Genomic DNA, 13,807 nt, shown 5'->3' with positions numbered 1-13,807 from the left:
TTTTAGTAGAGACGGGGTTTCACCATGTTGACCAGGATGGTCTCGATCTCTTGACCTCATGATCCACCCGCCTCGGCCTCCCAAAGTGCTGGGATTACAGGCGTGAGCCACCACGCCCGGGCCAATTTCTTTCTTTTTTTTTATTGAGACAAAGTTTTGCTCTTGTTGCCCAGGCTAGAGTGCAATGGCGTGAACTCGGCTTACTACAACAACTGCCTTCTGGGTTCAAGCAATTCTCCTGCTTCAGCCACCTGAGTAGTTGGGATTACAGGCACCCACCACCATGCCCGGCTAATTTTTGTATATTTAGTAGAGATGGGGTTTCACCAGGTTGACCAGGCTGGTCTTGAACTTCTAACCTCAGGTGATCCACCACCTTGGCCTCCCAAAATGCTGGAATTACATGCATGAGCCACCGCGACCAGCCCACCTTGAAAGTATTTCTATAAGTCATCCTATAGAATTCTTCATGTCTTCTTATATAATCATAATACATACCTTGTTTTCAACCATACTGTGTAGCAGAATTACCTACGGAACTTCTTAATCATACTTATATTTAAGTCCTACGTCTAGAGATTATCATTCAGAAGGTAAGAGGCAGGTCCAGGCATCCATACATTAAAAGTGCCAAATTCGACTCAGGCAGCTAGAATTGAGAAATACTGTTATAAAAATTGCATGGGATGGTTCACCTCTTCTCTACTTTACTACAGCAAAGATAAAGTGAGAAAAAATGGAGATGGGATGTTGGAAAGAGAAAAGGGAGTAAATTACCTTTTCCATCTGGTTTTTGAGATGAGAAAATGTGGCAGTCCAGGGCTAGGCAAAACTGCAATATAAACCAAGTTTACTTTCATTATTCCTATCACTTACTTTTCCACATTTTTCTCTTACCTCTTGGCTTTCCAACCGTTTTCTTGACCTCCAAAGTATTTGAGGGTACTCACGTTGCATACATTCCCATCCCTTTCGTCATAACCCTCAGTCCTGTTTCTTCCTGCTTATTCTTTGCTTTCCTGACAAGCCAAACTCCCAACTGTCTGTTCATTTCAAGTATGTATCAGGAAATTAAGTGACACTAAGATATTACTATTAGTTTTCCCCATTGAAGCCTAGCATTGTTTACCTGATAATATAAATGATTCTTGATGAGTAAGATATTTTTGACAGGAAGTTCTTTCCAAGTTTACAATGCCTATTGAGAGTATATGGCTGCTGGTCATGGTTCTGACAAACCTTTCCTACACTTTTCCTTATTTAAATCCTGGGGCCAAAATGTCCTGCAAACATATAGTGAACAACAGCAACTTGAAAAGAGAAGACAAAATTGCCTTTACCCAGGCAGGATACAAGACCAATGCTTGAGAATCTGTTAACTGAGATGCTTTCATTTCTAGTGTGCAAAAATTTGGAGCTATTCCCTTCAACTAATTTCCTTAGAAGACTCAAAGATTATTTTACGAATGGCCAAGTACTAAAGAAAGAAACTAAGTGAACCAAGAAGAGATTTTGGGAAAATAGGTTATGGAATAATCCTAAATGTGAAAGGAGATCAATAAAAATCATGCCTTTTACTGACTGAAATGGATACTAGGACTATCTTTATAATTCTTCCTATGAAAGACATGAGCAAGAATAAAATGGGAGAAAAGACAATTACAATGAGAAAGAGTGACTATGAAAGTCAAAGAGAAAAAAAAAAACTTGATTTTAAACATCTATCACCCCATATCTTTGTTTATTCTGCCTGCAATACCCTTCCTTCTTCCTTTTATGATTAACTTCTACTGAATCTTTCAAGACTCAGTGGGTATCACCACAGGGGAACATACACTCAACCCCTCACAGACTGAGCTACATGCTACTCTGCTGTTAAAACAAAAGATGTAATACCCTGTCTTATAGCAATTACTATACGATTTTGAAACTAATGTTTGATGATAAAGAAAACAAAGATGAACACTAGTGCCATATTTTATGTTCTCTAAATTCTACACTGAACTGATTGTTTATTAAATTTTGGTTTATTAAAAGAAGAGTGTCACTGCCTTAAGCACATATTAACTATTTAGCACTAAATAAATAACATACAGTATATTAAATACCTTGCAAATTAAAAAGACTAAGGCAACATTCTCTGTGCTGATATAGAAAGACTATCAAAATATATTAGTGAAAAAATGGGATGAACAGTTTATACATTTGTTTGCCTAAAACATATAAGAATATAGAATGTGTATATGTACTTTTTTTTTTCTGGAAAGATACATAAGAAACTAATATAGGTATAGGGACTTTGTGTTTTCTTTTTCTTTGTTATTTGAAGTTTCTATTCTAAATAATTTTTACAAAAAACAATGTTTTAAAAAATTACTAAGGATTATCTGGTTCCTAGGATTGAGGGCTTTTTAAAGAAATTATTTAAGGGTGAAGATGATATCTCATATATTTTTGCATCTCCATCACTAAACACAGAGTTGAACACAGCATTGATTAATGTTGAATTGAACTCTGCTTGTTACCTATTTTTTCCTATCTCTTTCCATAACTACTGACTTTTTATGAGCCTCTCCCCCATTTCCCATTATTTTACATAAAGTACAAAGTACAGTGCCTTAAAAATAGTAGCTGCTCAATAAATGTTTGTTCAGTGCAATCACATACTCTCTTATGTGTGTACAATGCAGTTGCCAAGGCAGGAAAACAGTGATTGTTTGTTTCTACTCCTAATTACTTGCTTTTAACACACATTATACAAACATCCATCTATATCAATCATGTTTGAGTGAATATGTTTTGCACTGAAGATACAAAAGTGAAAGGAATCTGGTGCCTCTCAAGACTGACGAATCTACCAATTTTTCATTTGCAGGAAAGAAATGGGAATACAATATGTGGATGCACTCACTAATCTTGCTTCTTTCTCCCTTTAGGTTTTTCAAAGCCCTCTATCCTAACATGCCCTATTCAAATTCATTTTAGTTAGAATACATGGCCAATGAATACTTGCTAAGAGTTTAAAGTAATAATCTATTAGAAAAGGTACTGGAAGACTATTTAAAATGGAACAGCCAGGAGTAACTAAATCTCTTAATTATTTTCAAAACCGGCAAGTAACTTCTGCTAATTTTTTTTAAGTACAGGATTGAAGAACCAACATCAGATTTTAAAAAATGCACTAATGACATCTTCTGGTTACCATAAAATAATGATAGTCACTTAAATCTGAATCTCTTTACATATTTTACAAAAAAAACTGACAAAAGAGATAAAATTACTCACAATCCACAGCAACACAACAAATTTTAATTTAAATATGTTAGGAAATACGCTATCCTAAGCCAGCATAATGAGCTCTGGGGATCACTCCGGAGAAAGGGTAAGGTGTAACTGTGCAGAAAAGAGGTGACAGAGAGTAGAGTACACTGCCAAAAAAGATAGGATCCATCTTTGGGGGGAAAATACTGAGACTAGCTAGGAGACGTCACGGTACAGAGCGATGGCTCCTACGGTCCAGCAGGATCAGAGATGGCAGTCTTAAGAAGGTACTGCCTGAAGAGGAGAGGGAGGCCCCTTGGAATGGGAAGGCATCCTTGGGGGCAATGATGATGAAGTAAAAGAAGGAAGCAGGCAACTGAAATTAAAGATATTTAAAAAGTAGGGTAGTATCTCTAACTTTTTGTTTTTTGAGATGGAGTTCCATTCTTGTTGCCCAGGCAGGAGTGCAATGGCACAATCTCTGTTCATTGCAACCTCTGCCTCCTGGGTTCAAGTGATTCTCCTGACTCAGCTTCCCGAGTAGCTGGGATTATAGGCACCTGCCAGCACGCCCAGCTAATTTTTTTGTACTTTTAGTAGAGACAGGGTTTCATCATGTTGGCCAGGCTGGTCTTGAACTCCTGACCTCAGGTGATCTGCCAGCCTCAGCCTCCCAAAGTGCTCAGATTAGTATCTTCAAATTTAACAACACACAAAGTGTCTACACCTGTCCCAAATTGAGCCATTTATTAATTGAATTTCATTGTACCTACAGAATAGGAAACTCTTGAACTAAGAACTAAATAATACACCCCAAAAGTAAGTGCTTCCCTACATAAATCTTACCCTATTGCCAATTAAGGAAAATATCATGCATTTAATGTTTAAAAAGCTGTAGAACTGTGATTACATTATTCTTTCATTTATTTCAGAAGATACATAAAAATACTATAACATAATGTAAACATGTGGGTATATAGTTTAGTAGAAATAATTTTTTTTCTGTTTTTAAGTTCATTGTTTTCCCCTGATTTTTGATCTTGAAAATTTCTGTACTTAGAAAAAAATGAGTTGCTAATAGGAGCATGACAATCATATATTCTCCATCTAAATTAAACTACTGTTAATTTTTTGCCGATTTGCTTTCCTTCATTCTATCTCTGTATAGTCATAATTTCACTATTTCATACTTTTCCTAAAATAAGAATGCCAAAACACTGACATAAAATAATTCCAATTTGATTAACTCTATTTCATAAAAATCTTTGCCAATTCTAAAAATCGCTTCTGTTTCACCTTGCTACATTTCAAGAAAATTAAACAATTACAATATTTACCTCCTGGACATGACAAAATAAGAAATAATTAAAATATATCCAACTGGGTTTTAAAACTAAGAAAAGACCAAACAATACTATCTTAATGCACACAAAAGTTGGTAACCTAAAAATTCCTGATCTAAAACTCTTAGCAAGGAATTTTAGACACAGATAAAGATATTATTAAACTAACATAAAAACGAACTGCTAATATTAGTATACTAAAAAATCATCTAATCTGAACCAGGGGTTTTGAAATCATATCTTACAATATCTTATGGAAAAATTTAACATGTAAAATGGAGCAAACAGTGGAACTTCAGAAGCTGCTCTGAATGAAGACATGGGTTGCTTCAAATCTTGTAAACCTACTCCATACTTTGCTGATCAGGCACTTTATATGTACAGATAGCATAGTTTGAATACTATTATTTTAATGCAATCACACAGTTTTGCAGTTTTCCAAAATTTCAGTATGCTGACTCTTCAAAATACAGTAAAGAACTTTTTCTTTTTTAAATATCAGTATTCCTTTAGAATTGAAAAAGGTTTTGGAAACAAAAGCAAACTTTGAAAATCAATATTAATAACAACTCAGTTTTACTATCTCAGTAAATGTATACTTCACAAGTAGTTGGAAACAGAAGTTCTCTTAAAATATATACCATGTAAAATTTTCAAATATTTGCAAAGGCTTCAGCACTCATTAAGCCCAAAGAAACTATAACAAACCTACAGGTGATGATACATTAAATTTCAATAACACTGTAACACTAAAAGTGCAATAAGTCAGATGTTATCTTAAATGTTGATTACAAATCACGGTAATGGCCAAAAAGAGGAGAAATAGAAAACAGTCATTATGCTCGAATGAATAAAAATTATGACACATGGGGAACTTGTACCTTTATGCTGGTTTTCAAATTCTTCAGTTAAGAGGTGGTAGCAACAACCCACACTACAAACTCCCCTGATTTCAGAGTTGGAAGTAAATATTCGCAAAGTATTTGGAGCCAGGTCACCACAAGTGTGTAGACCTACAATCAAACAATCCTTTAAAAGACAAGAAGAAAAATAAATTTAGCAATTAAAAAGAGGGTTAACATTTTTATTTCTTTTATTTTTACATATGGGATCTTGCAATGTTGCCCAGGCTGCAGTGTGGTGGCTATTCACAGGCACAAACATCACATGCTACAGACTCAAATTACTGGCTTCAAATGATCCTCTCACTTCAGCCTCCCAAGCAGCTGGCACAGGCACTTGTACCACCCCCAGCATGAGGTGAAGATTTTAAATGTCCATTAAAATATGTAAAGGTGTTAATAATTATCAAATTATACCTAGAAAGTATTCTCTGCTTTTATTTTCATAAGTATTTCTTTATAAGTAAAATAACTGTGATATCTTTACAACTTTTGAATTTTTTCAGTGATTTCATTTATTTACCTGTTCATATTTTCTCTCATTTTACAACTAATATTTGCTTAACAACTAGAGAAAGCAACAATTGGACTAATCGAATGTAACACGTATTACTAGACCAAACCTGTGCTTTCATATATATTTATATCACACTTTGACCACAGCATTAATTTTTAAAATTAATTTCACTTCTCAGATTGCCCATTAAAAACCTTATAAAATATTGCCATAAAAATAAATGTAACTGTTGCAAACTTGGTATTTTGACTTTAACAATAAAAAGCTTAGTTTATTCACTGCATCAAATATGACAATATAACATTTACTTAAAACATTTTTTTCCAAATGTTATAACATACATTTTACTTAGAATTCTCCTATGAAATATTTATTCAAATTATCCAAAGCCTAATTTAAATGTATCCACACACATACACAGTGGGTACAAATGTAAACATGCAAGGAATCTTGTTCAATGTAACAATCATTTTAAAGCTGAATTTACTATAATACTTTTCTGTCTTTGACGTGATTCATAGAAATTTAGTTAAAGAAGGATTAAAAAGAAACTTGTATAGAAAAAAAATTTATACAGAAAACTTGTACCCTATTAGAATCATATACTTTCACATTTGTAACTAAAAAATTTCTAATATCACCCTCTCATTTTTCCAGATGACATTCTTAAACTCTGATAATATAAAGGTCATGTTTTCACTGTAAATCTGTGAATATAGGTATATTAATTTCTAGTTTTTTAAAATTAAAACATCATGTGTCTCAAAGTGTTCTCTAAAGTATTCCTCATCCAACAGAAGAATTCCTTTACAATACCAACTAAAATTAATTTTAAAGTTCTAAATAAAATATTAAAGATACATGAGTTTACTTAAGAGATGTTAAGGAACTGATTATTAATGAACTGATTACATAAACTGTAGTGCAATCATTAACAGCACAGTCTTGGCAAACAGCCTGTTTAAATTCAAGTTCCGTCACAGTGTGATTAGGAAAGCATAACTTTTCAGTGCTTTAGTTTCCTCAACTGTAAGATGGAGATAATAACAGTGCCTCATCTCAATAGGTTCTTTCAAAACTTAAGTAAACCAATCCCTGTAAATGACTTAGTACATACCATATAATAAAATTCAGAAAACACTGTCCACTTTTTATAATTATAATTTACTTTACAAATTCAAAATAACATTAAGTATTAACTTGTGTCTCAAGTACATTTTTATAACTATTGTCAGAATATAATTGTTTCAAAGATTTTAAAAAATTATTTTACTAAAAATGTTATTTTAGCCTATGTATCCTAGACATAAAAGAGAGCTGAAATCAAACTTACTAATGAAAAAAAAATGTGTCTGTAAGTGGTTTCTGACCTGATAGAACACTCAGTTGCTTCAAGCACTATCTTTTTCAAAGCAGTTTTTAGAGGGTTATGCAGCTACTCTGCTTGTCTTCATGATTAGTTTACATAGGTTTTATTTAGATATTATGATGTCATAAGTAAAAATAATTCAAAAATGTAAGATATATTGCTAATTAAGGGTAGAGTAACAAAGCTACAAATTTCTCTTTTTAAGCTTCATTTAGCTGTCTCTAAAAAAATACAAGAATATTTAAACTCATTCTTTATTGCATTTATCATATAGGATTAATAAATATTACCAAGTAGCAGCTAGGAGACAAAAATATGTAATCACCGTATTATCCTACTAGTAACATATTTTAAGTATTTTGAGAGGGTGAAGGGAATAGGAGCTGTTAGTTAATTCTGTAATTAAATTGTGATTCACTACAGGATCCACGAAACATTCTTCCAGCATATCTTATTTTAGATGATTCTTGCAAGAGTTTGCATACAGTTTTGATCACATACTTTCAGCAAGATACTGAGAAAATTAGAAGGTGATAACGTGTACTAGAAACTGACATTTTTTAAAGGTAAGCTAAAGTAATTGGGATTGTTTAACTCTAAGAGAAAGTCTAAAATAGCTTAATTATTTATTTCATGTATAAGAAAATGAGTTAATGAAGGTACACTAGATTCCCTTAAATCCAGAAATGTCTGGGAAAAAGAAAAATTTCCCATTTGAAAAAATGGCAAAACACTGGTCATCTATCAAATACGGATTTAAATTGATAAAGAACTCCAGTATCTTTTATTTACACATTTCTTCAGGGAAGAGTTTCTTAAAAAAAAAAAAAGTTACAAGGGTACTACAACTCCCAAGGCTACCTTTTTTGTTCTTTTTGAGACAATAAGTTAGGCCAGATGATCTCTAAAGGCTCCTCTACAATACTGTTTTAACATGCAAGGTTGCCTTTAAGTTCTGCTGTCTTTCAATTACATAAACTGACCTACTCGTAATTTAGAAAAAGTTCAAGGTTTGAAAAACACTTAGAAGCTACTCTTGCTCAGGAAAATTCCATATTGGCAAGTCTGACATTGAACATTATTTTATTCTAGATATCCCTTTACTTCAAATTTAAATTAAAATTTAATCGCTTGTTTAGAATTGTAGCAATTCCTAATCTGCAGAGTGAGACCTTAGTTTACCTCCTAGCTTTTGTACTAGTACTTCTATTTGACTCAAGAGGTTTGAAATTCTGAATAGGCTCATGTCAGATTTTGATAGGTGTGGGAATAACGAAAGCCTACTTATGATTTTATTTTCTTGGTCTGTTAGATTAATGTGATCAAGTGACATATGTATGTTAAGTAAGCTATTATTAAAATTGAGTTCAATGTTTTTATAAATCAAATTAAATAATTCAAAAGTAAAGTCACCTCCAAATCTTCAATAATGTCATGGAGTTCTGAATCAGCCGTGATAAAGGAGGTTAAAGGTAAATATATATTTGATTCTCTTGACTTTGATGTCATTTTTCTTCTCTCTTTATTGACTTCAGATGTTTCTCTGTTGGGTATTTGCTGTGAAGTAGGCTCTATCGCATTAATAGGCAAAAGGTCTACAAGAGGAAAGACATTTTCAAAACACAAATTTTCTTCCTGATGTGACTGAGAATGTAGGGGTTCCATCTGATTTCTGATATTAGAAATTACAGAGCCAGAAAAATCAGGTAAAAAACCTGAGGTAGACATCTTTTCTTGATTTCTAAGACTGTTGTTAAAAACTTCCTCAATATCTGTTTTATTTTTAATTGCATTTTGCGCTTTCCTTTCTTTTGACATTTTTAATGCCAGTTCACTGACATCTAATCTTGACTGAGCATGACACAGTTTCCAATGTTTCTTCAATTTTCTGTTTCTCTCCTCAGCTCCATGAGTATTAGTATTTGAGGAATCAATTCCATAAACTTTTAAGCCATACTTCAAGGACAAAAAGGAGCTTAGGTAGCCTTTCCCGGAACCCAAGTCAATCACCTAAAGTTAGAAAAAAAGAATAAAGAATTTTAGGCAAATGGTAATAGAAAGCATTGCAGATTTTTTTAAAGTAAGCAAACAAATGAATTATATAACTTAAATATTATTTTAAATTTTAGTTTTTTTAGTCCTATGAAAAATCAACCACTCATCATTTTTATTCAACATTTTACTGGTAGTAAAATTTCTAGCTAGTATACTAAGTTAAGGAAAAGAAGTAAAATAAATAAATAATGTTATTTAAATAAATATTTAAAATAAATAAATAAATAATGCAAGGGAAGAAATTCTGTATACATAGATGACATTATTATGTCTGAAGAATATCCTAAAAAATATACAAAAAGCTAATAGAAATAGTAAGTGAATTTAGTAACGTGTCAGGATACAAAGTCAATAGAATTAACAATGAATCATCAGAACATATATAATATAGTAGCAAAAACCAATTAGGAGTCAAGTCAAGGTTGGTGGCTCACACCTATAATCCCAGCACTTGGGGAGGCCAAGGAGAGTGAGGGCTGCTTGAAATCAAGAGTTTAAGACTACCCTGGCCAATACAGCAAGATCTTGTCTCTATTAAAAAAAAAAATTAGGAAGTAAAAATTTAAAACAATTCAATTAAAATAGAATAAAAATAGAATATATAGGAACAAATTTAACAAAGGATGTACAAAACCTATACACTGAAAACTATAAAATATTGCATAAAAATTTAAAAATTGATATAAAGAGATATACCATGTTCATGAAATAGTGGACTCAATACAAAGATGGCAATTCTTTTTTCACATTTCAATTCAATCCTAATTAAAATCCTAGCTAAGCTTTGTAAAGAAATTGATAAGCAGATATTATAATTTATAAAATAAGGTAAAAATGCCTAGAAAATAAAAACAATTTTGAAAAAGAGTAAGGTTGAAGAATTTTCCTGATTAAGAATATAAAGCTAAAACAGTGTGGTAAAGCTACAGCTGGTATAGACATATAAATGAATGGGGCAAAAAAAAAGTCCAGAAATAGATCCATACTTATATAATCAACTGATTTTTGACAAAGTCTCCAAGATAATTTAATAGAGAAGATAGGTTTTTCAACAAATGGTACTACTGGTGTAACTAGATGTTAATATGAAAAAAAAGAAAAAAAAAAAGNAAAAAAAAAAAGAGAGAGAGAGAATTTTGCCTGTCACACGCCAAACACAAAAACTAATTAAAAGTGGATCACAGATTTAAATATAATAGAAAAATGTTATCTTATGGAAGAAAACATGAAAAAAATTGTGACATTCTGATAGGCAAATATTTTTTATACAGGGCATAAAAATCAACAATAACAAAAGAATTTTTAAAATAAAATTTATTAAAATTAAAACTTCTGTTAAAAAAATGAAAATGAAAAGAGATATTTGCAAAACATTTATCTGAGAAAGGATTTATATCCAGAATTAAAAAATCTTACAACTCAATAAGAAGGCAAGCAACCCGATTAGAAAATGGGCAAAATATTCAAAAATACACTTCACAAAATAAAATATACACATTGCCAATGCGAAAAGATGCCTAATATCACTAGAGAAATGCAAACCACCACCACAGTGAGATATACATAAATGTAAAATGGTATGGCCACTTTGGAAAACACTGTGAGTTTACCATAAAGTTAAATATACACTTTACAAATGACCCATCTATCTCACTTCTATTTATCCAAGAGAAGTTAAAACATGACCATACAAAAGCTTTTATGTGAACATTCAGAGCAACGTTATTCACAGTTGGGAAAAAATAGAAACAACTCAAATGTCCATCAATTGGTAAATAATAAAACAAACAGTAGCATATCTTGGACTATGGCATACTACTCAGCAATAAAATGGAAGAAGGCATTAATATACAAAAAGATATCAATGGCTCCTAAATGCTATGTGCTAAGCGGAAGAACTGATATAAGAAGTCTACATCTTCTGATTCCATTTGTACAATATTCTAGGAAAGTCAAAACTAAAAGCAGATCAGTGATTCTCTGAGAATGAAAAAGAAAATATCCTACAAAAGGACACAAAGAAAGCTTTTAGGAGGATAGAAATATTCTTAATTATGCTAGTGGTTACATAACTGTTATAATTACCAAAATTTAGCAAACCTAGAGTTGATGAGTATCTAAATTACAAATTCAAAATAAAAAAATAAGAGAATAAAAAATTACAAAGATTATTGACATGTCATTTCATAAAATAAATGGAGAATTATAGAAATACTATCATAACAAATCATTATCTACTCTTATACATATGTTTAATTCCTAAAGTCAATAAAATCCTGACATAAGTATGAGACACTCAAGGAAATATTCCTATACTTACAGAAATGCATATCCTTAATTAAATCCTCAAACATTTCAAGGTCTCACAATGAGACCAGTTCATAGGTAAAACTTCAGTAAATAATGTCTCATAAATACAAAATAAACTTAGTAATAATTCCCTATACTTCCATTTTATGTTACTATTCCAGGATAGGTATTGCAGGAAAACATAAAAGCATTATATACAGTCATACATCACTTAATCATGGGAATATGTTCTGAGAAATATATTAAGAAATTTTGTTGTTATGCAAATATCTTTGAGTGTGCTTACACAAACTTAGATGGTATGGCCTACTACACAATTAGGCTAAAAACCCGTACAGCATATTAGTGTACTGAATACATAACAAATTGATAAGTATTTGTGTGTCTAAACATATAAAAAGGTATAATAAAATTATGGTATTATATATGTAATGGTACTACCATCTTATATGTGGTCTGTAGCTGACTGAAATGTCCTTAAGCAGCATACAACTGTAAATTACTAACTTTGAGAAACAACAATCTAACTGTAGATGCCATATTGTACTAATGCAAGAGCTATATAGTAGAAACTCTGTCATTTAATTAGCTTTGTCTTCAAAATGTCTGGTCAAAATTGGAAAATCCCCAACATCTTGATCTCCTACCCCTTCCCCACAATAGACTTTTTCCTGCTGGATCATACACCATACATCATAGGTTTGAAGACAGAGGTGTCTCTAGTCCAATACCTGTTGGGAGGGATCTTCTGAGTATCCCAACACTGTTGGATACTCAGAATATCCACAGAATATTGGATACCCACAGAAATATTGTTACAGGTAGTGGTTAAATTTTTTAATAACAATAGTGAGGTACTATACTTTAGATAGAAAAGATAAATTTTGCTGACAGACCTAGAGATCTAACAACCATTCCAAGCTAATGACTCTCAAATTTATAACCTGAGTTTGGAATTCTTCCATTAACTGATACTCGTATATCCAACAGTAAACCTAACATTTCCACTTCCACAGGTGTCTAATAAACATCTAAAATTTAACACTCTTGAAACTGAGCTTTAGATATTCTTTTTAAGACCTGCCCCTCCTAAAATTTTCTCCATCACAGTTAATGGTACCTACATACCTCCAGGTAGAGAACAAGACTCCTTCTGTCTCTTATAAGCTTCGTTTGAATTGTGGACAAATCCGTGATCATCTCACTTACCAGATCTACTTCATACCAACTCCATCCTGAGCCTGGTTAACTGCAATGGCTTTCTCAGTGATCTCCCTGCTCTCACATTTCCCCTTTAGGGAAAAAGAAAGTCTGATCCCATCACTACTCCTAGCAAATCTCTCATTGCCTCTTTGGCTTTATCTCATACTGTTAACTCCTATGGTTGCTGAGTTTTTTTTTTTTTTTTTTTGCTTTAACTCTGGAAGTTCCTGATCAGATGGGGGCCAATTTTGCAAAGTAACCAGCTTGAATATCCACAAAGACTATGATAAAGAAAGAGGCAAATATGATGGAAATAACTATTTCATAATACAACCTAACAGAGTAGAAAGAATGATCCAGTGGCTCCAATGGCTTCCAATCTCATTCAGGATAAAAAATACCCAAATTATCACAATGACTCCCAAGACACTCCAACTTTCCTTTTCCACCCTAACCTCAGCTCCTACTACTTTTTGCTTGTTCAATCTGACTTCCTGGATGTTTTAGAAACAAAGTAGGCATGTTCAGGTCCACTGAACCTGTTGTTTCCTCTATACAAAAAGTTTTTCTTCTAGATTATCCAATGAATAGCTCTTTTTTTTTTTGGAAAAAAAGAAAAAAGAAAGAGAGAAAGAAAGAAAAAAAGAATAATAATAATAAAAAAAGAATGAAGGAGAGGAAGGAAGAGGAAGAGGGAGAGGGAGAGAGAACGGGGGTGTTGCTTTATTGCCCGGGCTAGAATGCAGTCTAAAAATGGGTATGAGACATGAAAAAAAAAATGAGAGAAGAAAATAACAAACAAGCAGCCAGCCAATATTTCATTTAAACCTGTAAATAGGTGTGATGT

General features: G+C 32.3%; 1 protein-coding gene across 3 annotated transcripts in view; it reads right to left on the bottom strand.

Annotated features, from left to right (window-relative positions):
• The window catches only part of METTL25 (methyltransferase like 25), a 123,778-nt gene that overhangs the window by 76,002 nt on the left and 33,969 nt on the right, over positions 1-13,807 (bottom strand). For all 3 annotated transcript variants that reach the window (XR_005202619.1, XM_017543506.2, XM_037743846.1), the window contains exons 4-5: positions 8,806-9,402; positions 5,486-5,633 (exon numbers count right to left, since the gene is read on the bottom strand). Coding sequence is in view for 2 of the 3 variants with exons in the window: in XM_017543506.2 (XP_017398995.1) it covers positions 5,486-5,633; positions 8,806-9,402 (745 nt within the window). In the remaining variant the exon portion in view is untranslated. The remainder of the gene's footprint in view (positions 1-5,485; positions 5,634-8,805; positions 9,403-13,807) is intronic.

The sequence above is a fragment of the Cebus imitator genome, unplaced genomic scaffold, assembly GCF_001604975.1.
Source record: "Cebus imitator isolate Cc_AM_T3 unplaced genomic scaffold, Cebus_imitator-1.0 Scaffold156, whole genome shotgun sequence".
Taxonomy (NCBI): domain Eukaryota; kingdom Metazoa; phylum Chordata; class Mammalia; order Primates; family Cebidae; genus Cebus; species Cebus imitator.
Note: the sequence above shows the minus strand (reverse complement) of the source record. Positions and strands in the feature narration are given on the sequence as shown.